The sequence below is a fragment of the Lonchura striata genome, chromosome 6, assembly GCF_050655825.1.
Source record: "Lonchura striata isolate lonStrDom1 chromosome 6, ASM5065582v1, whole genome shotgun sequence".
Classification (NCBI taxonomy): domain Eukaryota; kingdom Metazoa; phylum Chordata; class Aves; order Passeriformes; family Estrildidae; genus Lonchura; species Lonchura striata.
In genome coordinates, this window is record NC_140708.1 from 27,283,706 (window position 1) to 27,311,696 (window position 27,991).

General features: G+C 48.1%; 1 protein-coding gene across 3 annotated transcripts; it reads left to right on the top strand.

The window, feature by feature from the left end:
- Positions 1-2,170: 2,170 nt before the first annotated feature.
- Positions 2,171-27,645, top strand: ARHGAP19 (Rho GTPase activating protein 19). 3 transcript variants are annotated; one of them, XM_021536396.3, is made up of 12 exons: positions 2,171-2,222; positions 14,298-14,563; positions 18,524-18,604; positions 18,949-19,158; positions 19,715-19,941; positions 20,457-20,543; positions 21,483-21,548; positions 22,280-22,468; positions 23,147-23,245; positions 23,839-23,931; positions 24,400-24,468; positions 24,947-27,645. In XM_021536396.3, the coding sequence occupies exons 1-12, from the start codon at positions 2,188-2,190 to the stop codon at positions 25,001-25,003; spliced, it is 1,479 nt and encodes a 492-aa protein (XP_021392071.3). In that variant the 5' UTR covers positions 2,171-2,187; the 3' UTR covers positions 25,004-27,645. The 3 variants fall into 3 exon arrangements, with proteins under 3 accessions (XP_021392071.3, XP_085438792.1, XP_077640788.1); XM_077784662.2 differs by lacking the exon at positions 2,171-2,222 and adding an exon at positions 11,337-11,494; XM_085582666.1 differs by lacking the exon at positions 23,147-23,245.
- Positions 27,646-27,991: the final 346 nt, after the last annotated feature.

The window sequence follows — 27,991 nt, forward strand, 5'->3', positions numbered from 1 at the left end:
CTGAGATTGTTTTAAAAGCCTGGGATAGAGGAGGAGCTCTTGTACTGATACTGGTCCTGCCTTTTCAGGAATGCTGTTCCTTTGTGCTTTCCCACCCAGGGCTCTCAGAGGGACTCTTGAGGCCCCAGGACCATGTTGAGGTGCTGCTGCTCATCCTGCCAGAAGGCAGCTCACAGCCTGGCCTACAGGACAGCCTTCTGCAGCAGCACCTTGTGAGCTACACCATCTTTCTCTGCTACCTGCAGCATGGGCCTGATGCCTTCCCCTCCCCTGAGAGCAGGACAGGGGGAGACAGGCAGTAGTCACCTTCTGAGACACCAACCCCTGTAACCTGAGGCTCTAGACCCAGCAGAGCTATCTGTCTTTCTGCTTTCCTTTCTCTCCTTGGAGACGAGACCTAGAGAAGGCTGTAGCTAATTTATTTGGGAGCTCTAGCTTACTCACTCTATTGTTCTTCATTTGCATGTTGTTGCTTAAATGAGTACATGCCTGCACAGAACAGAAGAGTTTTATTAGCACAGAGGATGGTGTTCACCTGAGCTGGAATCCAGAGAACAGATTCTGCTGCAACAACATCTTGTTAATCAGCTAATTAATCATGTAATGCAATGGAAACCCTTGGTGAGAAGATGTTATCCTGCCTGAGAAGGCTGACTGTGCATCAAGCCTGCTCCACACCAGCAGCTGCCCCTGGCAGGGAGCAGAGCTGTGTCTTGGGGGCCCACAGGAGCCTGAGCATGCAGCTCTGACATGGGGCAGGTGAGGGGTAGTGTGGGTTGTGCCTCCTGCAGTTGCTTTTCACAACTATTTTGCAACTATTTTACCCCTGGAGAGGCACAAACTGGGGACCTGGAGACATGCTTGGATTTTGCTTCAAGCTGGGATGTGGCTTGAAGGCTATTTCTTCACTCAGCAGGCTCTTAAACTATGAAGTACCAGTACTGAGCTACACTTGTGCATGACATTGTCACAAAGGCTTCTTGACCCTTGCAGATACCAGCTTGAGGAGAGCCAGGCAGGACTAACACGCTGCCCCCAGTGCTGGCTAAATGCCCACCCTGGTTCTTAAAGGTTAAAATCAGACTTGCCCCATGGGGCTGTGCCTACCCACCGTCCAGATGGACCACCCCATCCTTGAAAGACGCTACAGGCCCTTTCGGGGTTCCCCTGTTCAGAGTTGGGATTCCTCACAGAAGTAGTGCAGGGATGGGAAAACCCTCCTGGGGCAGCAGGAGCTTTGGTGTTTAACCTGAAATGATTGGCAGAGAGATAATGAAGTGTGGAGTTTTAAAATGCCAAGGGACCACTCCACCTGAAATCTAGTAAATTAAAATAATATTAATTCCTAGTCCCTCAGCACTCCACTCTAGACTTAAAATTGTTTCTGAGTTGTGTTTCTGTAGTTGCTACCTGAGTACTGCAGGTGCAGCAAGTGTGGAGGGGCACAGGGCCCCTGGCTGTGAACACTGCAGGTGCTTTCACCCACAAAGGGGAAAAAAGGGAAAAAAGGGAATAAAACTGCTCATCAGTGTCTGTGTTCTCTGTTTGTCCTTGATGGAGAGCGCTGATAACAAACACTCAAGCCGAGATGGGAATTGCAGTTTCTGGTGTAACTCGTGCTTGGAGCATTTGGTGCGGCCCCCGCAGGATGGGCTCCGCCAGGCACGGTGTGAGTACCCTGCAGTCGTGGGTACGGTGTGAGTGCCCTGCAGTGGCGGGTACGGTGTGAGTGCCCTGCAGTGGCGGGTACGGTGTGCATTTCCTGCAGTGGCGGGTACGGTGTGAGTGCCCTGCAGTGGCGGGTACGGTGTGCATTTCCTGCAGTGGCGGGTACGGTGTGAGTGTCCTGCAGTGGCGGGGTACGGTGTGACTGCCCTGCAGTGGCGGGTACGGTGTGCATTTCCTGCAGTGGCGGGTACGGTGTGAGTGCCCTGCAGTGGCGGGGTTGCGGCACCCGCTCTGCGGCCGAGGCTCTGCTGCCTACAACTCCCAGCAGGCCGCGCGCCGCACGGGCGGCCGTTCCCCCACACCCGCCCCCGCGTGCGCGCGGATCGGCCGTTGCCCGTTCGAACCGGCCAATAGCGACGGGGCGGTGCCGGCCGCGGCCAATGGCGTGGCGCAGCGCGCGGGGCGGGGCCGAGGGGGAGGTGCGGCGGGCCAATGGGCAGGCGGAGCGGCAGGTATGAGATGGCGGCGGGAGCACCGGCATCCGGCGGCGGCAGGTAGGAGCGGGATCCCAGGCGCCCCCTCGCCCCGTCCCGGCGGCGCGCTCCCCTCCCCTCGGCCTCTCGCCGCCGTTCTACGAGCCGGGCACCCCGCACCAGCCGGTGGCAGCCGCCGGTCTGTGCGCCCCTGCCCGCCCATTGCGGCGCTGCCCGTGCGAGCCGCGCTGTCCGTCCCAGCTGCCGCGCCGCCCGCCGGTGTCCCGGCGCCTTAACGGAGCCGTCGGACTCGGTGCTCGGCCGAGCCGCCGCGCAGTCCCGCGGGGGCCGCGGCAGGAGCCGTGTGCCCGCGGTGCCCGCGGGCTGTGCGGCGGAGCGCTGCCCGCAGCATCCCGGTGCTGCATTGCGGGGAAGCGCCGCCCGCTCCTCTGCGGGCCAGGTCCCGCCCCGGGCAGGGGCCGTTCCCGGGCGGCGACACGGCGCCGTGCCCGCCCGCGGCTCTGCTGCGGGCCCGGTCCCGCCGCGCTGCGGCCGGGCCGGCGCAGAGCCGGCGCTCGGCAGTTGCGGGGTTTGGTAGGGTGATGGCACTATGTCGACTTGCTTCGCGTTCAGCCCTCCTTCTCCTTTGCTTTGTCTGCTCTACCCGCGTTATTCCGGCTTTCCAAACACACAAGCGATGTCAGCTTCACGTAATTCACCTTGAGCTCATATTTCTGTACGCATCGCCATTCTGTTCCTGCAGTAATAGAATAGCAAGGGCTGCAGGAGCACCTCGCTAGAACAGTGCTATGTCGGATTTGTGTTAAAAGGCTGCAGTATCTTTTTTTTTTTTTTCCTCTCTGTTTTTTTTCTCGCCCTGTATGTGTGGTGTGTTGCTGCAAATTGAGTATCCTTCGAATGGTAATTCTTGTGGATAAATAAATACGGTTGAGGTCTGATGCCTCTTACTCAGCCTGATTCACAGTGGTGCCATCCTGCTCACTGCTGAGTGGGGCCCAAGGTGGCACTTGCTTATCTGGGGGCACTGCTGTGGTGCCTGGGCTGGGGCAGAGCATTGCCCTGGAAGGAGGGATGAAGAGATGGCGCTCACTGCAGTGTATTTGGCAGGGAGAGCCTAAAATGCTGGACCTGGTAAAGGGATGCATATGCTTAGTACAGCTGATACTTAAAATGCCCTTTTGCATAAAGAATTTTTAACATGGCCTGGATCAGCCTGAATGACTGGATTTATTTTTTTCCTATGTTGGCAGTTGTCCTTGATGAATTCTCCTGCTCTTTATCCCCCACCCTCCAAAAGCGATTATGTTAATGCGAAGCCTGAGGTACAAGTTTTCCTCCAGCACTGCCTGTCACCCACAGGTAGCGCTAGAAAATCAATCTCTTGCTTTGCTGGTCTATCACCACACAGGCCACAAAGCTTGCTTTTTTTTTTGTGCTTTTGCCCCCATTTCCTCTCGTCTGGAGAGAAGTACAAGTTAGCTAGTAAAGCTTACATGCTGTGCTTGTGGCATTATAGCATGCTGACTTAAAGACTGAAATTAAAAGCTGGTAGTCCTAAACTCTTTACCAAATGTTTCCTGAACATGACAAAAGATTATTTGTGTGGGTCTCTCTTCTGTTTGTAGTCTCTCTAACCTCTGCTTGGTTCTTCATAACTCACAATGATGATTGCACTGTGCCAGAGTGCTCAATTGCGAAAGAGAAACATCTGCCTGTTTAATGAATGCGTTTAATGTCCGACTCAAGCAGTGCCTAAATGTTTTTCCAGGCACTCATGTCGGCCATTTGATATGGCAGGGGTGGGATGAGTGGAAGAGAAAAAGGAATGGGTCTGGAAGAAGCTGGAAAAAGCAATAAAGCATCTTGCTAAAATGGATTGATAGAGTGGTACTGCACAACTGGACATCAAGAGCTCACATTGTAAACAGGTTATGAAAGGAGACACGGTTGCCATCTGTGTTTTACTGGAAATAGGAAAATGTTCACCATAAACATGACTTGATGGCAAAAAATCAAAGTGACTTGCTGAGGGTCAGGCAGAAAAAATGGTTGATTTCAGAGTTAAAGCCAAGTCTGAACACATGGCTACTTTTCTCTGAAGATAGCCTGGGAGCTGAGGACAATCTTATTCACACATTCCCTTTTCCACAGCTCTCATGAGAATCTTTCAGACCTAGATTTGTGTTTGACCCCATACTCAGTCCAAGTCTTGTGAGGTATTCATCTGAACCAAACTCAAGGCCATGTTGTATTTGTAGTATTTTTATATGTTTGCATGTAACACCCTGTCCTGTTCCCATCCAGGGTGGGATGGGCTTTGACAACAGGATCCTTGTTCTGCTACACTTCAGTTTATTGTCTGTTTGCGTGAAGGGGGAGCATTACTTCCCACATAGCCCAAAGCAGCGTCTGGGTCTCCTTGCCAGCCTGGTCACTGCCTTGTTGCTGTGTGCACATTTACATGCCTATGAAAATGTCACAGAGCTTCGTTACCACTCCTTTAAAGGTGCCTGGGCATTTAGTTCAGTCTGAAACTGAAGCACTGAGTACTAGACACTGCTGGGAAATCAAATGCCTCGTCCTAAAGGTCAAAAGTCCTCAGTGTGTGTTGATTTAATAAGTGACATCAACAGATGGGAAGGAGATGGGACAGCATGGAAATGCTGGCTAGTGTCAAATGGTTGCACTGAAGTCCATCTTGGAAATACTGTCCCTCTGAGTGTTGGGTTGGGCCTCTCGTCACAGCTGAGGCCTTATATGTGCCAGTTGTTTTGGACCTAGCTCGTTCTGTGGGGTCTCATTTTCACTTGCCCTCCAGCTGGAAGCAGGAGCAGGGAGCCGAGGCCCTTTCCCTGCCCTACGCTCTGCAGGGTTCAGCACGGCCCTGCTGTGCTGCTGCTCTGCAGGCTGGTCCCAAACCTGCACTGTGAGCCTAGGGACTGACACATGGCGTTCCTGTGTTCCCAAGTCACAGGGGGCTTGGAGTCAGCATGGGCAGAGAAGTGAGAGGAAACGTGGCTGCTTGCTGGGATAAATAGGCTGAAGTTTTTCAAAGCTTCGCAGGTCTTATGTGTCCCTGGCCTCTCATCCTGGTAATTCATTACACTTACCGTGTAAGAGCATTGGGCCCTTTTCTCCAAAGTGCAAAACCCTCATTCCTTGACTCCTGGCCTTTCTCACCTCTACACTAGGTAATTGCAATTAAGCCATCTAGAATTTCCTCATAAATTTTATTTTCAGAAACTATAGATAGCAGGGAATGTGATAAGCTGCTTAATAATTGCCTGCCAGCTGGCTTACAGGAACTTTTAATGTGTTTGCTTTTGGCCTATAAAGCTCTAATAATTTGGACTCCAGCCAAAACATCCTTTCTTCTTGAACAGTACTGTGGCAGCTCTGATTTTCAGAGGCAGGAATTTCTCAGGGGAAATGGCATTAGTTTTCCTTTTTGTTTTTCTGGAGCTCATACTCAAGGTTGAAACATAGCTTTATGGTTTGGGACTTCCTTATGGGCATTCCTACAGCCCTGCTTGCAAGCTGTCTTATAGCAGGAGACAAGCATGCTGTGGCTCTCTGTGCCTTGGAGAGCAGGAAGCCTTTTAGGGAACATCCTCACAAGCTCTTGGGGGTTCCTGGAGCTCTCCTCACGCACATGCCACTCTGCATTCTCTTGAGTGGCCCCTGGAGCATATATAAATATATCACAGTTCCCTGGGCTCTGCAGTGAAACAGAGTTGAGCCAGAACTGTCAGACGGGATGTGCAGAGAAGCTGTATCTCACCAGAGTTGCATAAAGTGACACTACAGGTTATTGTCATATGAATTCTGGTATCTGTGTACACTATTCCAGTTTTTGATATCCTGGTCTACCCAGATCCCCTTCAAAAGCCCTAGGCCCCCATACTGCTCAGTTTGGTGAGTTAATTGGGCTGCTTTGTGTATCTCTGCCTCTCTGGTGCTGCATGCTGTGCTGCTCTGTGGCGGGCCCAGCCTGTTTATCGGTGTGCCTCGGCAGCCCTGACCAGATGTCACCAGCTTATTTAAATGCTGGCGTGGATCCAGGTGTTCCTCATCACAATTCCAGCTCGTAGAAGTTTACACATCTGGAACAAGGGATGTGGCCTCTGACATACTCAGTGGTGTCTGCAGAGGATTGCTGATGAGGAGGGATTTGATGTGCTATCATCCTTTGCAAACACCACTGTGATACAAAACACAGATGCAAGGATGCAGCTTGTTCACTGCACCTCTGGAGTGTTGTGGAATTACAGAAGAGTAGTGAACAAAAGCAAGAGCTGTGTGTCCTGGATACCTTCGTCCTCACCAACAGTACTGTGAGGAACTGGCTGTGGGTCCTCAGGTCTCCATGTCCTCTCAGTCCAGAAAAAGCAACTGCAGTCAAGCAAACCTCTGAGTGCTGCAGCACACTGTACTCAAATTGTGGTGCTTTTCTCAAGTCTGCCAATTGATGGTGGCATGGGATTCCCAAATGTGTTCTGGGCATCAGCTGGTGCTACCAATTTTGGGTATCATCCTGTGGGAGGACTGGAGGAAAACATCTGTCTTGATATGCTGGGTTGCTCTCAGTTCCCAGAGTGGTAGCTACAATAGCTTGTTAACTTTGCTATGTTGTTTTGGCGTAATTGCCTGATTTTTTGTGTCAGAAGTAAACGTGATTGTTTAGTGGTTGCTGTTTATAGATGGTAGCTCTTCTGTGACCGGGACACTAGCTTGGAGCTACTGGACTGAGAAACATCTAGATGGTGTGTCTTTGCTGGCCTCTGCACTCCATCCTGCCTCTGAAGGATGCCCTAAGACTCTCACCTTCAAGAGTAAGGGTGACAATCAGAGGTGCATGCAGCAGTTTTGGATTGCTAGAGACCAAGGAGGTATAGGTAGGCCTGGGCCATGCCTGTTACTGGCTGCCATCCAGTACACTCAACATGGGGAAATAAAGAGGACAAAGACAGTTTAAAATGAGAAGAGCAAAGGAATGCTATCATTGGCAACTGGAAAGTACCCGCCAGCACACTGGGGATACAGCAGACATGTTTGGTGGGAAATGGCTGCGGGGCTTCCTCAGGCTGTGTCCCACCCTGCAGTGAGGGTCTGGATGTGCCACACAGTGCCCTGTGGCACTGCCAAGCTTCTCCAGCTCCCTGGCACTGCTGGCTTGTCTCTGCCTCCCTAGCAACTCCCAACCATGGAGCTCAGCTCTTGCCTCCTCAGCCCCATGTCCCTGCCTGATAGCTTTCAAACCACCTCCTTTATGCTCAGTCCCATGTCACCCCTTGTGCAAAAGCTGGATTTCTTCTAAACGTCTGCAGTGTGACCTGATTATTTTTCCTGTCCTTCCTCGCCCTCCTTTTTAATAGTGTCTGCAGAAAAGCTGGCAGAGTTCAGTTCTATCAGTCATGCTGACTGATAGTGCTGCCTCTTCTCTTGGGATTCCTTCTCTTTTCTGTCCCTCCAGCATTCATTTCAGATTTAGCTCTCAGCCCTCTAAAGACAGGGTATTGCCTTTGTTCTGTTTGTACAGCACGGAGCACAGCGGAGTCCCCAGCTGTGACCGAGGTTCCCAATGCCACAGTGATAAAAGTGAGCAGATCAGTAACAAGAAGAGGCAGCTGCTGCCATCTAAAAAGATTCAGTTTTGGTGCTGGTTTCAGTGAAATCAGGATTGGATCTAAGGCTCTTCTTCTATTGCTGCTCCCAGTAGGAGTTTATATTAAAATAGACACAAATGCATTGGCAGTCATAAGAATCAGAGCAGCATTCCTATTTAACACTGTTTGACTGTGTTAATCTGATCTTAAGGCAGACATATGAGCTTGCAGATCTTTAATGTAAAATTACTGGATTTCTGGTGGTAGCTGCCTTTCTGCATTTTTTACAGGGTCTTGGGTAGCCAGCTGAGCCATCACAGAGTGTGGGAGCACCTGGACCTGGGGTGGTGGCACTGGGAAGGAGATTGATGAGGAGCAATGCAGGGAACGTGCACTTCTCTCTAAGGCACCCCTTGGTTCTTTCCCTCTAGCACTAGAAGGCATCTGGATGCTCTGATGTTGTGATGGCTGATTGAAGTACTGCTTGATTGACTTTAAAATATTCCAGTGGCTATTATTAAAAATATCACAAAGAATCACTCAGGTCAAACCTGAGAAATTTCATGCTGAAATGCAAATTTCTTGATGTTTCACATATATCAAGCTGTCTTGCTACTGCTGTTTTCTTTGACGCTGGTAATATATTGCATTTTCATTTTCTTCCAAAGCACAGACCCCCAACCCTCCCAACCCTTTTATCTTTTCAGATAGGTCCATCTCCTCCAGGTTCATGTCACAGATGTGTAGCCAGTGTTGGCAAGATCTACTCTGAGTCCTTTACTGACACAGAACTTGAATTCATAGATGATAGCAGTGACACAGATAACCAATATACATGGTTTCCAAAAGGTGGCCAGGAGTTGCATTAGCTCCAGGTTATTGAGCACAGGCCACCATCACAAAACAGCTTTCTTAGCCAGCTCCTTGCTGTTTAAATTGTATATTATTATCTGGTTCTCATACCCAAAAGGCTGAATCACTCTGTGTAAGCTGTTTAAATGTGAAGAAAGCAAAGCAAAAATTAAAAAGGCAGTGATATCTCATAAGGCTTACTTATGTCAAGGCTAGAGACAGTAGGCAAGAATTGGCACCCACTGTGCTATGCACTGTCTACTCATCACAAAAGGACTCTGGCCCTGAAGACCTTATGAGTATAACCCTGGGCAATTACTGTGTGTTTTTTCTTGACATTTTTCAGAGGCTTATCAGTCATCCTATGAAGAGTTAGGGTGCCAAGTGTGAAGCCTGAATGTGATCTTTGTTACACCATCTTACAAGAATGTCAGTCTGAAGTACAGCCCTTAAAGCAACTTTAACTGTGAAATCTCTTCTAATGTCTCTGCAGTCCATTCCCATTAGACCACTTTTTTTTAAATTCTTTTTTAATCTAGAAAATAATTTGTCTTCTAGTCCTTTTGTTCTCAAAATGATTCCACATAACTCCACTATGGTTCTTTCATCTCTTTGCAAAATCTGGGATGGCTCCTATCTGGCTCTGGAAATACTGTCTTCAGACATCCTCATTAATTGATTCCTTACTCTGGCACAACGCAGGAGACAATGCTACTTCTTCCTCCCTGGGGAAATCCGAGTCTGTGCACATCTGTCCCATGTCCCTTTGTGCTTAGCCAGGCAGAGAATTGTTCGTGTTTTGTGTTCTTCAGCACTGCCTGCTTATCACCCTGCTCTTAGTGTTTGGCACCAGCATGGCTCGTTCCTATAATCTAAAGATTTTGTTATTATACAGGGAGATTTTCTCCTATTATCTGTCTTATTTTCACAAGCACTTTAATCCTTTTACTCCTATGTGGTAAAACTTGTCTACTGTGGTGTGTCTGAAGCACAGGGCCTTGGTGATGACATATGAAGTGTGCAAAATGGCACTGGAGGTGGATTTTTGCCCACTGAATTAGACCCATAAGGCTCCTCTGAAATCTTTAGCTTTCAGGGTATCCACTTTCCCAGCTAGACAAACACAGCTGATGCCTTGCCCCAAAAGTACCTCTTCATTTTCTTTCTTTCTTGCCTTCCGTTCTCCTTATGCTCTATTTCATGTTTCTTGAACTTTCTTCTGTCACATGTGAGGACTTAGAACAATATTAAACCTATGACAGCCACTATACCAGCTCCATCTCACCTATCCGAATGCAAGCTGGCTGCCACGTGAAGTAATCTGCCTCTTGCACTGCAGGTTTGATCACCAGGTTTGGGCAGTTAAAGTCTCATTTTTGTCCTAGTTTCCAAGGCATTTCCCTGGCCCGGATCTAGTTACCTTAGGGATTAATTGATCCATCATGATTTTGACCTCCTGCACCATCCACTCCCCATGAAATGATGGGGCTGTCATGCCTGAAGCAAAAACGTTGTGTGTGACAGACAGCTTTCTTTGTGGCTTGGCTGGGATCACAGGCTTTGCCTCTGAAGGATACTAGAATGGCAAGAATCTCAGCACAATATAGGACCAGTTTTTTTTAATCTGCTGTCTTAATCACAACCCTATTAGAACAAGGTTTTATTATTCATTGGGATTTGATTATATTCATGAGACTGGAGAGGAAGCTATTTATTCCTTTATTGTCTTTTGACGTGTCGTAAAAGATCACAGCATACAGAAAATATAACTCTGTAATTGCAAGCAAGGCAAAAAAAAAGCAATAAACTCCATGAATACATGTTTGTCTCCCCTTTGCTGCTGTTACATAAACTGTGAGTGTAGGTAGAGTACATCCATCTCTCTTTTTTAACATGAAAACAGCAGATGGGGCACATGGCTCTTTCTGAAGGTTATGGTGTGTGCAGCAGTGAGGATTGGCAGGGTTATTGTGTGTAAAGCCAGTGGGGGCTTTATCTTTGCTCAGAAATAGGGGCTTGCTTCACATTTCCATTTTGATTAGCAATAATGATACAAAAGCAAATTTTCTGTGTAAGGAAGAGCTGCTAATAAAGTGACCTTTCAAAATTAAGTAGCTCATTGAAGTGCCATATCACAATAAGCGCATACAAGGCTGGTCCCAGCTGCAGCAGGCAGGGAAACTGGACGGGAATCCAGAGAAACGTGGAACAGGAATCCTGAAGTGGATGAACGGCACAAGGTGGCACAGTAATGGCAGCAAGGAGCAATGGCCAGGTGCTGTTTCCAGCTCTGAGGGGCTGATCTACGTGCTTTGTCTTTGAAAGGATCTGAAAGTATGAAAGGCAGGAGCAGAGAGTGTTTCTAGCAAGGTTTCTGGGCACAGGACTGTGCAGTTAAGGGACTTGGCTGTTGTCCTGCCAGTGCTGTAACATCAGTTGTGCTTGGATGCTGTTGGGAATGTGTTTGCATGGCTTTACTCATGGTAAACACAGGGTAGACTTGGAACTATTTTGTGGATTCCTCTTGGATACAGGTAGAAAGCACTTAATACCACGCTGGTCCTAATTCAAAACCCTGGTTTCTATGTAGGAATTATTTGCAGTTAAACTCCAGCTACGCAGCCTTTGGCAAGAGACATGAATCAATTTGTCCAGCTTTTCTTTTCTGTTTTGTCCCTGTGTGAAGGCTGATGCCCAGTGTGTGCCAAGGGGGCCTTTCAGACCCAATAATGCGCCCTTGTGTCTCGTAGCATGCGTGGAATTTGCATAGGCTGTGCTGGGACAGGCAGGTTTCTTTTGTTGCTGGAAACAAGGAGCAAGTTCTTTTCCCTGTCTCTGCTTCCTAATGCCTCTTCAAAAGCTCTCAGCACTCATGTAAGAAATTTACTTTTTTCTGTTTATTTTTGCATTAAATGTTGTTGGACTTTGTAAGACTTCTAACACAGGCAGTGCAGAGAAGTCATATAAATCAGTGCTAGTTGACAAAATTGTTTAATTTTCTTTCTGTGAATCTAGATATCGAATTGTCAGAGGGAAGAGATAATCTGTGATGCTTGATGTAACTGCTTCAAAGTATTTGCATATCTTCTCTGTGGGGAAACAAAACTGCTAGTGAGTGAATAACAGTGCACGGATCATTGCAGGCAGGGTCACTGGGCCTATACACTTGCTATTAACCCTTCTCAGGATCTGTATTGCCAGAGAATGAGTTGTCATGGGTTTCAAGCAAAGGGCTTGCTCCACATTATGGGCAGAGCTGGCACTTGTTTGTGCATTGTAGCCCTATGCAATGAAATGTGCATATTATCAGATCAATTGGCAATTGCTTTTTGGCAGCTGATACCAAGTTGTTGCATTTTGGTCTTGATTTATTGCAGATAACAAACTGCTGAAAAACAGGCTGGGAGGTGCTCAGCAAAATATGGCCCCCATTTGGAGTCAGCAGTGTGCTTGCTAGGCCACTGAGCCAGGCAGCTGGGAGCCTTTAAGAGCTTTCTAAAATTTTCGATGACCTGGCAGATTGCCTTGCAGTCTGCCTTGCAGACCTTCTTCCTCTCCATCCTCTTGAAGGGTGTCTTTGGCATCCATGGAGAGCAGTGTAAAGGGAAGGGGGTTTGGTATGGATTCTCACGATGCAAGAGTTGCTGAGAGCCTCATTTCCTCTTGTTTCAGCAAGCATCTTTCTTCTTGTGGAGCCTGAGTCCCAGATTCTGTTCTGTTATTCTGATCAGGCATCCTGGAAATCCTGGAGATAGTATTTCAGGTCAAAAATGTACAGTAGCTCAGATAACTCTTGGGTTCACAGATAATGTGTGGAGGTGGGCTGGAGTTCAGGTGACTTGCCAGTGTGTGCTCTGATGTCCTCCTGGTGAGCTACTGTCAGTTTGCATCAGAACAGGAAGCTGCTGGGGTCTCTGAACTGGTAGTGAAGTGGTTCTGTTTTGTGAGCCAGTGGATGTGAGTTCAGTGGGATGCAGATGCTTTTGGTGGCAGCTGTGTTGAGCACTTAGGGATGCCCAGCATGGTCTGAACACAGTGGCATGGCCTCCACCCTTCAGCAGTGAGGAGAGGAAGATCAAGGTGCTCCAGTCTTCTCTAGCAAAGCCTGTTTTGAAAGGAAAGCCTTTATGGGCTTGGAGGTGTTCAGCAGAGCACTTGGTGCCCTGCATCTGCATCTCAGGGACTGACGTGATCCCTGGTATATAAGCACAGCATCCCTATTAACTTGGCAGCTTGGCAGCTGCCCTTGGAAAATGGTGTCCAGTAAGAGCTCACAACTGAGGATGGATGTAGAAAGAGTGGAAAGTATTATTTAAGAGCTAAAGAATGATTAAAGGATTGGGGAATGTCACAGGCTGAACATACACAATATGTGCAAGCTGAGTGGGTAGGCATCCTCCTCCCAGAGCCCTGGAAGAACTGGCACACCCATTCCCAGAGCCAGGCTGTCACTTAATAGCTGAGTATGAAATCAGGACAGTAGCTCATGACTGGAGAATAATTACACTAATCCTCACCTTTAAGTAAAAGAGTGGTGGGAGAAGCAAGCTGGGCTACTCTAGTCTGTGGACTTAAGAAACATGAAAATGTTTGGAACAGTGATGGGAAGATGGTAATGGAAGACCTAGAGGTAGATGGAAATTTGGATTAAAGTCAAGTATGAGCATTAAGAGTGCTGATTAACATGAGGTATCTCTTTGATAATTCTTTGATTTGATTTTCAATATAATAAATATACTTATCCTCTGGTAGGGTTATGTACCTGCTAGCGGAGCAGTGTCTCTGGTGCATCCCTTTTCCCACGCCACATGAGAAGCTGTGAAATGAAGAAAGTAGGTGTCAGTAGAGAATAGGGAGGTCAGATAAGGGGCATGAAGGGATGACAAAGAGGTAAGAACTAGGTGAGCTGAAAATGGATGATCTAGGTGAAAAATTAGTAGGGATCCTACTAAGGTTAGTAGTCCTCAAGGACTGACCTTGCATGGCTCATGACAGTAAGTTCTCACTTGCTTCAGACTCAGAGTGCAGAGCTGGCAGACAGCAGTAACCAAAGGGTTGACAGCATGTCGCCTGGAAGCATTTGACTACACCCACAGCAAAACTGAGGGTTCAGTGTTATTGCACATTTATGACCTTACAAGCAAAGTCCCAGGACATGAGAACTACCTATTTGTTGATAGAAAGGTAGGTTTGATAGAATGGCAATAGGAACTGATGAGTGTAAGCTGTCCATGAAAAAATTTAGATTGTTTTTCAGACTTTTGGGCTGCTGGGAGCAAATTTCTTGGGAGGAAGGGAGATAAAACTAAACTTAGTTATGACTTAAAGTAATAAGTTAATGTAAAATATTGGGTGTGATCTCTGCCAAAGCTAGTGTGATGTAGATGCAGTGAAACAAGTAGTAGAGATGTAGATGTAGTTTTCATTGGGTGTTGCCTATGTCATCATCACGCTGTGGAGTGCTAGTCTTAGGCTGTGTTCTACAAAGTCCAGAAATTATTTTTCTCCATAGAGAAGTGTAACTGTGCTGTGCTGCTCACCAAAGTCAGACAGTGCTGTTGGTGTAGACTGGTAGCTCCTGTATCAGCAGATGTCTCCTTCAGGGCAGACCAGCTGGCTGTAAAAACCAAAGTGATGAAGAGTTACTTTATTTTTTTTCCTCTTTCCCTTTTTTCAGTGATGCCATCTGCAGTTTTGTCATCTGCAATGACTCCTCCCTCCGCAGCCAGCCGATCATCTTCAATCCCGATTTCTTTGTGGAAAAGCTGCGCCATGAAAAACCAGAGGTGTTCACAGAGCTGGTTGTCAGCAACATTACCAGGCTCATTGATTTGCCTGGGACAGAGCTGGCCCAGCTAATGGGAGAGGAGGACCCAAAGCTGCCTGGGGCAAACAGCACAGCCTCTGGATTCTTTCGTTCTCTGATGTCTCTGAAGCGCAAGGGTGAGTATGGATGAAGTCTGGTGCTCACCTTTAGAGTGATGCGGTCATCATTTGTTACACTTAGTTTACAAAACTTTCAGCCTGTTGTTTTGAACCTGTGGAATGCTTAATACTATGTTTTCATAATCTTTGGGGATGCTACTTCCAGAAAGCAATAAAACAGGCCAGGAAATTGATCCTGGAAATTCCCTGCACTTTGAGAATACCCTTGTTCTGGGATTATTGCTGTGGTGTATGTCAGGCTGGCTTCAGTGGTCAGCTGCCCACTGTGCAGCTCAGAAATCTGTAAGTAACTTCCATCCAAGTGCTATTGCTGCTCTGATCCACATCCCAATCCAGTGAGTCACTGAGAAATCTCTGCAGATTGACTGATGAAGCCCAGTTTCAACTCAGGAAGGTGACATATCTCTCTTTCTGTCTTAGACAAGCATTCCACCAGAATTTTCTTCTGCTAAACTGACTATTCTTATCTTCTCTCCAGTTCAGCTGTCTTGGTTGTGAAACATTAGCCCCAGGCCCTTCACAGAAGGGTGAGCGTGGTTCCTCTTTTGAGCGTGGTTGTGTTCAGATCCTTTCCTCTTCAATGGCTGGTATTTACCACTCTGTTTTGTTGAAACTAAAAGGGTGTTCTAGGTGTGTGTGTGTCTTCTCCCACCTTTGCCCACACTCAAGGGAAGTCTGGTTCTCCTGATAAGTTCAGTTAAGCCTTCTCACTCATCTAGACAGAAGCAGCCTCCATCTGGGCCCCTCACATTCCTCCTCAGCTCTGGTTTCCCAGCTTAGACTGGCTGGCTGCTGGCAGAGAAGCTGTGAGCTGCCTTCAGATGTTGGCAGCCTGAGGTTGAACACTTCTGATTAGTCTTCCCCTTCCTTTGAGCAGTTCTGCTATTGTGAGTATCTCAGAGAAGGGAGCTATTGCTATGGCATTGTTTGACTACAGCTTTTTTCTATCTTCAACCATTTCATAATTTCTCTTAAGTGTTTCTGATCCTACCAAGCCTATTCCTGCACTATGTTTCATAAGGACAAGCTTTGCAGCCCCACTGATCAGGCAGAATTTTCTGGTGGCAGTTTCAGCTCTCCACTTCTGTCTGACCCATCAAGAATCCTGGTACATACACTCACCCTAGGAAAATAAAAGACATCAAGTCCTTTAGCATCCTTAGATGAGAATTACTTAATACTGCCATGACTTACTTTGCTGCTCCATAATGACAGGTCTTTCTGCTAAAAAAAACCTTCCCTAAACTGCAGTTAGACTGTGCTCATACCTATTATTGCTTCTCCCTCATCCCAGAGAGTAGCAGGACACCTTAAATTCAAGCACTTGCCACTTGACAAACAGAAGTGAGTGAGTAACCAAATTGAAAGTGTTTTGTTAGTGTGTATGGAAACCCCCATGTTCTTGTCAAAACCTTCCAGCAGGGGCTGGTGAGCTTTTCACTTTTTCACTTTTTTTATTAAATTATCTGTATTCTGTTGGAGCACTGCTCTTATCAGACCTGATGTCTCCTGCTAACTCTCTTCCCCAAGAGCTCTGCTTTCCCCCACTCAGATGTCTCCATGGCCGTGTCACTACAGCTAGCAGATGTTTCCAAGTCTGCTGGCTGCACTCCCAGGCTGCAACGGCAGTGTCTCCCAGCACTGACAGGCACTGTCTGTGAACTCCTTGGCCAAACTCTGAGAAAAAGAAGTTTGTGCCTACAGAGAAAATCAGTTTCATGTACTGTGTGTTTAATCTTGGAGCCATCATTTGTTTTTCTTCATGTTATAGACCAGCTAGAATAAACAAGTTTTATTTCTTCAAAGCCAGAGGCCAAGGACCATGGAGCTCAGAGCTGATCAAACTGCAAATACTTACAACTTCTTCAAGCATCAGGAAACTCGATCTCATGCTGCTGCTTAGTTTCAGAAGCAATGGTACAATAACATCTAATCCTTTGTAATGCAGCATCCATTCTCCAGACACGTCTTTCAAGTTTCTTTGAGAATCAAATTCTCATTCAGGTACCAGCTTCTGACTTCAAAACTAAATCGAATTTGTCAGGCCCTGCATGTCTCAAGAAGATGTATTTTCCTCTTCTGTTCCTGGCCACTGTTGATTCTATCTGTTGAATGTCTAATGAATTTAGTTTTCTTCAAGGACAAAAATCTTTTGCCGATCATTCTCTCCCTTTGCACTCAAACCTTTCAGATCTTTCATGTGGATCAAGAGCTCTCATTGCCCTCCTTTCTCTTACAAGACTGAAGCATGCGCTTTATCAGAGTGAGGTCAGAAAGTTCTTGATTTAACAGGAGGCTGGAATTCCTGGTGGCTTACCATGTATTTCAGAAGTCCTGGAAGAAAGCAGAACATTTTTCAGGAGGAATAAATTTAGTTACACGGGATGGCTGCTAGAGAAGTGCACAGGGTTAACCAGGTCTCTCTCACATGCTGTGAGCATCAACACCACAGAGCAGTAAGATCTGTAGTACAAGAGACCAAAAGCAAGTAAAATCAAAATGAGATTTTAGAGTGGAAGAAAAAAAGCAAGAGAAAGCTTGTGGGGGAGATAACTTTTATCAAACCAGCCAATGCATTGCTTGGATTGCTGGGCTATCAGCTATAGCAGTAAGGAGAGAAACCTTCAGGGCAAATGGTGCAGATGTCCAGCCTGCCCTCAGAAGTGACCCATGGTCCTGGCAGTCTGGTCATGGAGAAGGGAGGAATATTCTTATATCTGTTGTCTCTTTAAGCCTAAGTACAAGGGCAGGGCAAACCAGCTCTGTACCTGTTCCAGGTCTCAGTCCCTGTCAGCATGTTGTGGTACAGTCTATCCAGTATCTTGTTTCCAGTCCAAACTTATACACATCTGAGGGAAGAAGTGTGGTGCCCAGAGTTCTGGTTGCTGCCACTGAAGTCTCTGGGAGTTGTCTCCACTTTCTGAGGGATAGATCATACTGGTTGTGCGTGTTTGGCAGAAAAATCCATTCAGTAGCAAGGTTGCATTTATTAGAAAACACTGTCCTTCTGGATAATCACTGTCTCACCTGGGAAGTTCCTTTGTGGACAAGAAGAGTATTCTACATTGGTTCAACAAATGCCCTTCAGTTAAATAGATCTCTCATCTAATGTTTCCTTCCCTGCAGGGATCTCCTTCCTTTCAGCTAGTTGCTTCCATCTTCTGGAACTATAACCTGTGTTATTTACTGGAGTTTGGGAGCTGCAGCTCATGGCCAATCTCAATCCCATGAAATGGGAACAGACTCCAAGAGAGGAGCCCGGCTTATTGCTTTGTTAGTCTCTTTCTGCCTTGTTCAGCTTTCATACTTTACTCAGACTGGGGCAACTGACATGGAAGAGAGATTCACTGGGTTGAGGAAATTCCATGTTTTACCCATGCCTGAAAAGGAAGCTAGTGTGAGCCAGTCAGATTATGTCTGCTCTCCCCAGTAGTGCTTATTTGCCTCTCTCATAAACTCATAGCTGCAACTTTACTTTCTGCTCCACTTCATGTCAAGCCACAGTGAGGATTAATATGAACATTTCTTTCATGGTGTAGAGTGTGCCAGTGTGGCAGGCACCAGGGCTGTCCAGGCTCTTACATCTGCCTTTCCCACTTTGCTCTTTTCATAAGGTCTGGGCTTGCAGATTATATGCCATTTTAAACTGAAGCATCTGTTCTGGTGTTGTTTTTTCTTTAAGGGCTAAAGAATATTTGCTTTAGCTGATAACAACTGTAATTAAAATGAGGTAAGAAGCAAGGATGATGAAGCCCATGTGAGTACAGCATGGTGAGATGAAGTGACTTATTTTGGAGTGTCTGTAATATCTCACATCTGTGAGGGTCCTTGTGATCTTCACCCTTAGCATTTTGGGACACTGCTCTTTGCATGTGGAAATCCTGTTCTTTGGGGAGCATTAATTTCAGTGGCTGCTGGGTTCTGAGCTGCCTAAACACATTATCTTCTGTTCTGCAGAGAAGGGGGTGGTGTTTGGCTCACCGCTGACAGAAGAAGGCATTGCACAGGTTTCCCAGCTAATCGAGTACCTGCACAAAAGTAAGTGGCTCTGTTTGCTGTCTTCCCATCCCAATGGGTACCTCTCTGGCCCACCTCAGGTCTCTAGTGCAAACAGAGTGACAAGCTCTGAGCTCTCCAGCAGCAGGAGTTTGGGACTGCACTGGGCAACTGTTCCTCAGAATTGCCTAGCAGATATGTTGGTCTATTTCCCTCTGTACAAGGACTTTCTGTACTGATGGGAGACAGTTGAAGTCATGTCTCTGAATGCAGTTCACTGTGGTTTGCTGTCAAGCTCTGGAAAGTAGAGGGAACTACTTTAGTAAGAAGGTGGGAAATCAGCCTCTGATTATTCAGTGCCCTTTTTTCTCCCCTCTGCTGAGCAGATCTGAGAGCAGAAGGCTTGTTTCGAGTGCCAGGCAACAGCATCAGGCAACAGATCCTAAAGGATGCTCTGAACAGTGGTACTGATATTGACCTGGACTCTGGGGAGTTTCATTCCAATGATGTGGCCACTCTACTTAAGGTGTTCCTGGGTGAACTACCAGAGCCGCTGCTGACACACAAGCACTTCCATGCCCACCTCAAAATTGCAGGTGAGTGGGCAGCAAGAGGCAGTGATGGGCAGAAGAACTGGAATTGGTCTCCTAGAAAGCACATTAGGCAGTGAAGTGTATTCCTCAAAGGCAGTGTTAAAAGGAGTCTTCCTGCCACCTCAGCCTGGTGATGGAAAGACTGGAGCTGATTAACAAATCAGACCAAGTCTGTCTAGACCATTATCCTCTCAGATACCACACTGGTAAATCCCAGTGATAACCTGGGTCTTCATCTGTTTTGTGTCCGGGGTTCTGAGCAAGTTGTGGTTTCTATGTATTTAATAACTGTTATTGAACTACCTTATGTGAACTTCCTCCATCTTACCTTCAAGCAATCACAGCTCTTAGCAGCTCTGTTGTTCTGTGGGAGGAGTAGCATAGATTAACACATCAAGTGAGGAGCTTGGGAGCTGAGGGGAAGAGAGATGGAAGGCCAAGAACTGTGCAGGGGTTTGTAGGAGATCTGTGTATGAAGAGGAAAGGATAAGCACTTGCAACAGACTGCTCTGAGGGAAGGTAATGTATGTCCTTCATGTTCTGCCTTGTGATTTGGCAGATTTGACACTGTTTGATGAGAAGGGGAATAAGACTAGCACTCCAGACAAAGAGCGCCAGATTGAAGCCCTCCAGCTGCTGTTTTTGATCCTTCCCGCTCCCAACCGCAGTCTGCTCAAACTGCTGCTGGACTTGCTCTACCAGACCGCCAAGAAGCAGGATAAGAACAAGATGTCTGCCCACAACCTTGCCCTCATGTTTGCACCCCACATCCTATGGCCCAGAAATGTGAGCAATGCCTCAGTGTCTGTGGGTGGGATATTGCAAGGTAAAAAGCAAAGGCTTGGCAGGGGAAAAACAAAGGTTTGAGAAGGTTAAATACTGACACAATGATGTGAGGGTTGGAGGCTGTGATGGAGAGGTGGGAGCCTCCTGGCAGGACTCAGCCCCAGTGTTCAGCCCAGACCTGCCACGGGTCTCATTTGCAAATTATGCATCTTCTTTTTCAGTAAAATTGAAAACATAGCATTGTCATGCTTTTTCTTAGAATGTCAGCTCCAGAAAAACCTTGCAGATCTCTCTTCAAGGTTTCTTATGCTGCTGGTGAACTGTTTCACCACAGAGTTATCTGATTCTCCTCTCAGAGCAGCTTTGGCTCAGTGAGCTCTGCTCTTGGTGTGCTATAAGCCCTGCCTGCCCGTCATCTCAAAAGTAGATCTCCTGCTGTGGCACTGTGTGTGTCTGTGTCCCAGAAGTGACCCCTCCTCCTCCCCTTCTAATGGATGGCTGTGTCCCCTTGCCAGGTGACAGCAAATGACCTTCAGGAAAATATCACAAAGCTAAACAATGGAGTGACCTTCATGATCAAACATTCTCAGAAACTCTTCAAGGTGAGTGTGCTTGGCATCTTGCTCTCCTGCCTCCATCACCAGGAGACTGAATGCCCCTTGTCCAGACACATCCCACAGGTTGAGTATCTATTCTGTAGGCTCTCTTCTGTGGTAGGAGAAGGAGACTTTCTACAAGAAACCATTCCTGTAGTGACTAGAGAGGAGGTCTTTGCTGGGCAGGCAGCCCTGGAGATGGTTTTGCCAGGGCAGGTCAGCAGCACGGTGCAGTGTAACACTTCCCTCTGCTGGACACCAGCACCTGCTGCCCGGCAGGAAACCTGGCTCCCGAGGGCAGGTACACACTGGGCTGCACTTGGGTTCTGGCAGGAGAAGGAAATGGAAGGGATTTGTCCAGCCTGAGTGCTGCCAAGAGCAGAATACCTGATGCAGTGGGTTGTTTTGCTGGGAATTTCTCTGCAAATGGTCATCAGCCCATTCCTGTTAAAGGCACTGTCCAGCTCTGAGGAGGGTGCTGGGTAGGACGCTCAGAAGTGTGGGGCTTTCAACTGTTCCTCCAAGGAAATGTTTCTACAACAAGCAGTCTCTTGACTTCTCAGGGCCTTCCTGGTCACTGGAGGCATCTGCTCACTGCAGAGTCCTCCTGTGGAGAGTTCTCTTTCTACCTTCTTTGTCTGGGCCCTGTTTGGCTAGCTCAGAACTGGGGCAATTACTTAGAGCAGGGTTCCACAGGAACTTTTCCCTACTCTGAGTTCCACTTATGCTGAATGTCTGCATGTAAAGGATACTGTGAACAGAAGTGGGGTGGGGGGTGGGGGAAACAACATCAAATTCCATGGCTTTGTTTGCCCAGAATGGCTGAGTTTTGATACCAGTGGCTTGTGTTATATGGTTGAAAAGCAACTCTTGCTGGAGTCAGTGTTTCCCCAAGACCAAAGATGTTAAACAAACATTTGGCCTGTTCTCTGCTCATTGTCACAGGCTCCAGTGTACATCCGGGAGTGTGCCAGGCTACACTATCTGGGGTCCAGAGCCCACACATCAAAGGTAAGGCCAGCAAACGCAGCATCTGCCCACCATGAAAGGGCAGAGGTTGTGATGCTGTGAAGGGATCTTTGTGACTGATACAAGCTGAAAACCAACCAAGTCATGAAAGAGGATCCGTCAGAGGGCAGGAGCAAGGGAAGCATATGGTGTGGTAGTGCAGGCGGCTGCATTAGGGAAATTGGACAGAGTTGAAGCATCTGTTAATCAAAAGCACAGGGAAAGCAAACTACGAGCCCCTGTTTAGCAGCAAACCTGCTCCCTGTGCCCAGTACATGCAGCACCTGCTTTTTCACAGAGCTGCTCCTTCCAAACAGACGGACATGCCTGCTGCCATGGCCAGGATGCTTGGCAGAAGTGCTGAGATAAAGGCTACTTGCTGCCATTGGGACAACATTTGTGTCTTGCCAAAAAATGCTTCCCTGCCTCATATAGATGCAGAAGAAGGAAGATACATGGCAAGGAGCTGCACTGACCCTTCTCAAGCCTGGAATGGCTTCTGCAGCTCGCATCTGGGAGGGGAGGGAAGAAGCAATGGGGTCACCTTTGTATTGCTGTCACCTCTTCCTGGCACAGGGCCTGCTGATGCAGTGCTGCTGCAGAGGGGTAGGGAAAACACAGTCCTGTGCTTTCACTGGGGTTGAGGCAGCTCATGAGACTGTCCTAGCCTGGCTCAGATGGGTGGCTCGTTGGGATTAAAGCATGGCAAGCGACTCCTGTCTCCGCTTTCCCAGGACGACCTGGATTTGCTGACATCTTCTGGCTCCAAGGAGCTGCAGCCCCTCAAGTCTCAGAAGCGAAGCCGGCTGGACTCTTGCCATCAGGAGGAGACCCAGCAGCGCACGGAGGAGGCACTGAAGGAGCTCTTCCTCCACGTCCACAATATGCCTGACTCTGCAAAGAAGAAGAAGCTTATCCAGCAGGTAATGTGGGGAAGAAAGATATCTTGGGGTGTGCTTGTCAGCACAATCCTGGGCACAGGGCTAAAGACAGGGCCCTCCTGAGAGCTGCTCCTAATCCTGGGCAGGCTGGGGAAAGTGGCTTCTAGGCTGTGTAAGGGGCAAAGCTGTAAGAAGACAGGAGGAAATGTCCTGGATGTTGCTGTACCAAGCAGCACTTTTAAGCTCTGTTTTTCAAGCTAAGAACTTGCTAGCCGGCAGTTTCCCAGTCCTGATCATGGCCTTGTTGATCTTCCTCCCTCAGGAAGGGAAAAGTTTCTTCCCCTGTTGCCTGCAGAGAGTGGACAAACTGGTCTCTTGGTCTCAGATAACTTGCTGCACCAGACAGACTGGTCAATATGGTCAGCACCAGTCGTGGCTGCCAGCCTCCAGCTGCTGCCCAGTCTTCTTTCTGCTCCCAACATCTGCCACTTTTGGTTAATCTGGTAGCCAGCACAAAGCACCTTTGCACCCAAACTCCCTGTAATCCTGGGTGGAATGTGTGGCCTTCCTCTGCTTTCTTCCTTCTGCAGTTCTGAGCTGCTCCTCCATTTTAGGGGGTGAAGGGGAGAAACTGGATTCTGGGACAGCAGGTAGAGCTGCATGCAGCAGTAAGGGACAGGTATATCTGTGCTAACATACTGCCCTCATGTTTCCTCTTAGTTTAATAAGCATCCAACTGCTCTGACTCCTGGCTCTGATGTGCCCATGTCCCCAGCACCACGACGCACCCGCTCGCGCTCCTTCAGTGGCCTCATTAAGGTGAAAGCAGCCTCTGACCCTTGCTCTCTGCTGTGAATTTCTGATGTTGCTTTTTGCTTCTGCCTTGCCCTGCCTTGAATGACACCCTCAAACGGTAGGGACTCCTCAAAGTATTGCCTGCCAAACAACACAGATCCACTGGGGCAGAAAAGGCAGCAGAGTGACAATAAGCCTTGTTAGTGTAAAGTGTAATTAACTTGAAACACATGACTGTAGGATCTATGCAACTTTCTGGAGAATTGATTGCTTCCTGAGATGAGATGGGGATTGACAGGGAGCTAGTAATGAAGTCTAGCATGTTAGTACAGGTTTTAGCACATTATGGGCTGCCCTACAGCAGCATGTACCTGCTTTTGACAGGCTGGGCTCCTGGCCAGGCCTCAGGTCAGCTCCCAAACTCTTTACAATCAGGCAGGCTTAGCCTAGTGGTGTAATATTTCAAGTGGTTCTGCTTTGCAATCTTTGTCCCAGCTTGGCTTCCTTTTTTTCTTTCCCAGCATTCAACTGCTTACGAGCAACGCATCCTGCTCCTTCCATTTCTTTTTTACTTTTCACTCTAAGCACTAGCCAACAGCCCTTTCTTCTTACAACAGCGGAAAGTTTTGGGAACTCCAGTTATCCTGGAGAGGAAGAGCAGGGATTCCACACCAGAGCCTGTGCGGGTCAGCAAAGAGAACGTCCAACTGGTAAGAGCTGCTCCCAGCACTGAAGCTGCTGGTGGGGAAGTGTGAGGGGAGTTTGAGTGCAACTTCAGCAATCCCTGGGGAGCTGTTCTCTGCCCAAGAGAAGGGTTCCAAGTTTCTTCTGTATGATAAAATAAGGTCCTGAGAAGCTGCTCTGAGGAGAGCAGAACAGATGGCAAGGGCAGCATCAGAGCAGCAATGACAGTGCTGAGCCTCTACTCCAGTCTTGTCTCTCTGGCTGTGTCCTGCCCTGGGGCATTGTATTATGCCCCCTTCCCTCTCTCTCATCCTCCTCCACAGATTGTAAAAAGCCTGATGCCTGTGTGCAGTAGGGTTGTCCCTTGGCCCAGACAAACCAAGAGTGGATTTGGGTGATAGATGCTCTTTGGTGGTACAGGCTGCTCCAAGGGAAGGCTGTGGATGCCAGTTCATTCACCAAGCTCTCTACTCCTGTTGCCCTCTCTTGTCCAGTTGCAGAAGTGTGGCTCTCCCGCTCATATGTCCCAGGCAAAGCTGAAGTCTTTGGAAGGCCAGAAAGAGGTGAGACACTCTCCCTTACCCCCCATTCCTCTTCCTGCAGGGAACTTGGTGTGCTGAAACCTGCTGAGGTGACAGCACACACTCAAGGCTCTGTGACAGCTGTGGTGCCCCAGCTCGTAGCAGTCTGCTCCATGCCGAGCTGCAGGCAGGTGACATGCTGGAAGCCACACCCTGAAGGGTCTTACAGCCCTTCTGCCTGTGAGTTGGCAGGCTGGATGTTGCAGGAAACAGAGGGAAGCTGGCAGCACAGGGTAGTGCTAACAAACAGCCTGTCAGGGTGGCAGTGGGACAAGAGGTTGGTGCAGCCCAAGACCAGTGGCTGCGTTTGTTCCTCCCTGCTCACTGCCTCACCTAGAGCTTTAACAAAAGGTGTGGGAGGCTGACACCAGGGAAGGGTCTTCAAGGGGGAGAATGTCAGCCTTTTTCTGCATGGTGTTGTGTGTCTCAAGCATTCAACTGCACTCATTCTCTGCTCCAGGGATCCTGCAGACGCATGCGAGCCCGCCTGCTTTCCAAGGACTCATCCTCCCTCTGAATCGCCTCGCGCCAACGCATGGGTGGGGATTGCCCAGCCTCGCAAGCTGTGAATAGAAAATGTGCTGCACTGAGAGGGAGTGCTGCAGCTCACAGCAACCCTCAGCAACACAGCAGCGCTCCTGAAACTGGACCTTTGCAAGGATTGCAGGGATTTGTTTCTTTCTGTATATAAATTATATTTCATTCTACTATGGGGCAAACCACTACCTAACCAAAACTTGTGCAGCATGTCTGACCTGCTGACTCTGGGAAGAGCTGGAGTGCTTGCTTACAAGGAGAGCCCTGTTCATTGCAGGGCCCTGTGTGCACTCCCAGCTTTCTTGTAATGTTGCTAGGCTGTATTTTTTTGCTTTTCTGCTCTGAGTTTTTAACATGTTGGCTTGTTTTTGCTTCCTTCCCCGTTAGCAGTGAGAATGATGGGCTGTAACCCTTACCCACATCCTGACATCCAAGCTTCCAGTCCTCCTCTGGAGGCACGCCCTTCTCTGCTTCTTCTTGGCTCCATTTTGCTCTGCTGTTTCCAAAGGGCTGAAGTGCACAAATGGTACAGAGCATGGGATGGGCTTGTAAGGAGAGACTCTGAATGCCATCTTTTCTAGTAGGGCCAGGGGAAAGCAGCTTCCCCAGTAAACTCATCCCTCTATTTTAGCTTGAGCTGGAGGCAGCCCTTGCTCACTGCCTTCATGTTTCAGTGGCACAGTTCTGAACAAGGAGTGTCTTGGCTTTGTGTTCACCCAGGAAGGCTTAAGCTGAGGAGAGCAGGAGGCTGGCAAAGGCTGTCTGGGGCAGAACAGCCTAGTCTTTGGAAGTTAAGGTGCCTGGGGCAGGCAGAGTCTTGTGGCTGTGTGTGAAAGAGAAAAACGGTGTGAGAGGTGAGAGAGGGCTCCATCCATTTGTGATCTGCTGCAAATGGTGCCAAAGGCTTTGTCTCAAGATATCTGAATGGCTGGTAAGGCAACTGGCTGATTAATCACTAAACTGGGGGAAAGGGCTGAAGCTGGGTTCAGCTCTTTGGTTGGAGCTGCAGAAATGAGATGAAACCTTCTAGGTACAGGATAAACCCCAATCACAGCTGGCCAATGTCAGCAGTCTCGTTAAGTCTTACTGGAGCACTAAGCCAGTCTTGCCAAGAACCTGTCTGCAAGCACTCTGAGGTAGGATACATGCAGGGTTGCTATTGTGAAATGAAAATTTAATCAGCTGGGCGACCATCTAAACACTTCTTAGCAAAGTAAATAATCTCTGGAATCCAATTATATTTGTCTTCTAATCTTTAAGACCAGCAGCCAGCAGGAGTTAGAGCTCTGCTCTTGACAGCTTTCTGAAACAACTGGTGGCAGGAGGTGTGAATATTGGGATATGAACAGGGAGTTCAGTCTGATAGGCTGGAGCTGTCAGAACAGGGCATTGGAGCCCTGTGCAATTTAGCTGGAATTTGCCACTTTTTTAAATTGTGATTTTTTTTTTTCCAAGATACAAGTCCTTGTGCTGCTCGGTACAAAGGGTGGTTTTTGGTACTTTATCAGGGATGCTTGTCCCCAGTCTGACCCCAAGTTGGAGCCTTGAAAATATAGGGGGTAAGGGACTGTAGATGTGTGAGTTGGGAGTTGCTGGTGTTAGGAGCCTCTGTCACAGCAAAGAAAGGCTGTGGTTCTTGAGGGACCAGACTGATGATGATGCTGTGAGGAAGGGCAGAGGCTGTTTGCTGTGGTAGTAGTATGTGCATTTTGGATGTGTCTGTAATCATTCCCTCCAGAGGCTGAAGCTGTCTGTGTGCTTTTCTCCAAAGGGCACCATGTTTTTCTGACTGCACTTCTGCCCTGTTCCTGCAGCCTACTGTTAGCAGAGACTTGGGAATCTCAGCTTTGCCTTTGAGCAGAGATGAGGCACAGACAAAGGTCAAGTGGCAGCACAGGGAGAGCCGGGTCTGCTCCTGCTATCTCTGCTCTTAATTGCATTGGGGCAATTGCTGGGTGAAGCATTTGTTCACTCCTCCTCTCCCCATTGTCCCTACTTGGCATATCTCATACCTCTCTGCATGGGTGACTGCTTGGCAAGGCAGTCTTGTGGCTAAAACTAAGTACACTGCTCCCATATAGATGAGACAAATGGAACTCTCCACTGTCCCCCCTCAGTGATGGCTCTAGCTCAGGGGCTCTGTCTGGCTTCTGGCACAGCTGAGATTTGTTCAGCTCTAAGGAAAGTTACCTACGGGGCATTGGCCAGGCCTTCTGCATGTGTCAGATGCCTTACCTGCCAAGGGGGTGGGTGCTGTCTCCAGTCCTGGGAGGGATTTAGTGCTCTGGGCTTGAGTCTGTGGTGCTGGGCTCGCCGTGCTGTGGATGGTGGTGGCTGACAGATTCTGCCCCTCGGAGCTCGGCTGTGGCTGTCCCAATGCATTTCTGCTGTCTCCCAGGCACGGGAGAATTTTAGTCATGCTTGGATGTGTCTTGTTTGCCCTGTGCAGTGACTCATAAGGATGCCTCTTCCCAGAGCAGCCGCTAACTGTTCCCAGAGTCTATCATTTCCAAAGTATTTTTAATCTTTGTCCTTATTTATATATGCTATGTCAGTACTGTTGCAGACTGTTGCCTTTCTGTGTGTTATGTGAAAACACCACATTAAATGCTTTTATTTTTAGTGGTTTTGCTTGGTGACTTAAGCAATTTCACTGGGACAACAAGGACTCCCATCCACCTTCAAAAAGAAGGAAATGTCTGCTTAGAAGCCCAGGGCTACTACTCTTAAGTGTGGGGGTCCTTGGTGAGGTGCTGCCCACCTGCAGGGATGGCACTGGCCTCCCATGGCAAGAGGGCTTGAAAGCCTCTGGGATACTTGGATGATACAGGGTGTGCCCAGACAGGCTGTCTTTCCTTGGAAGTATGAAGTTGGACCTCTTCTTTTCCTGTCTTCCCCCTGCTGTCATCCAGGGTGATGGGAAATCAGGTTTACAAAGAACACTTTATATAAATAATGGATCAAATGA

Bases quoted from the DNA above. Each gene is read 5' to 3' on its own strand.
- ARHGAP19 (XM_021536396.3), top strand. From the start codon at position 2,188: ATGGCGGCGGGAGCACCGGCATCCGGCGGCGGCAG. The intron at 18,605-18,948 runs GTAAGTGGCTCT...TCTGCTGAGCAG, and splicing joins AATCGAGTACCTGCACAAAA to ATCTGAGAGCAGAAGGCTTG. The intron at 22,469-23,146 runs GTAATGTGGGGA...GTTTCCTCTTAG, and splicing joins AGAAGAAGCTTATCCAGCAG to TTTAATAAGCATCCAACTGC.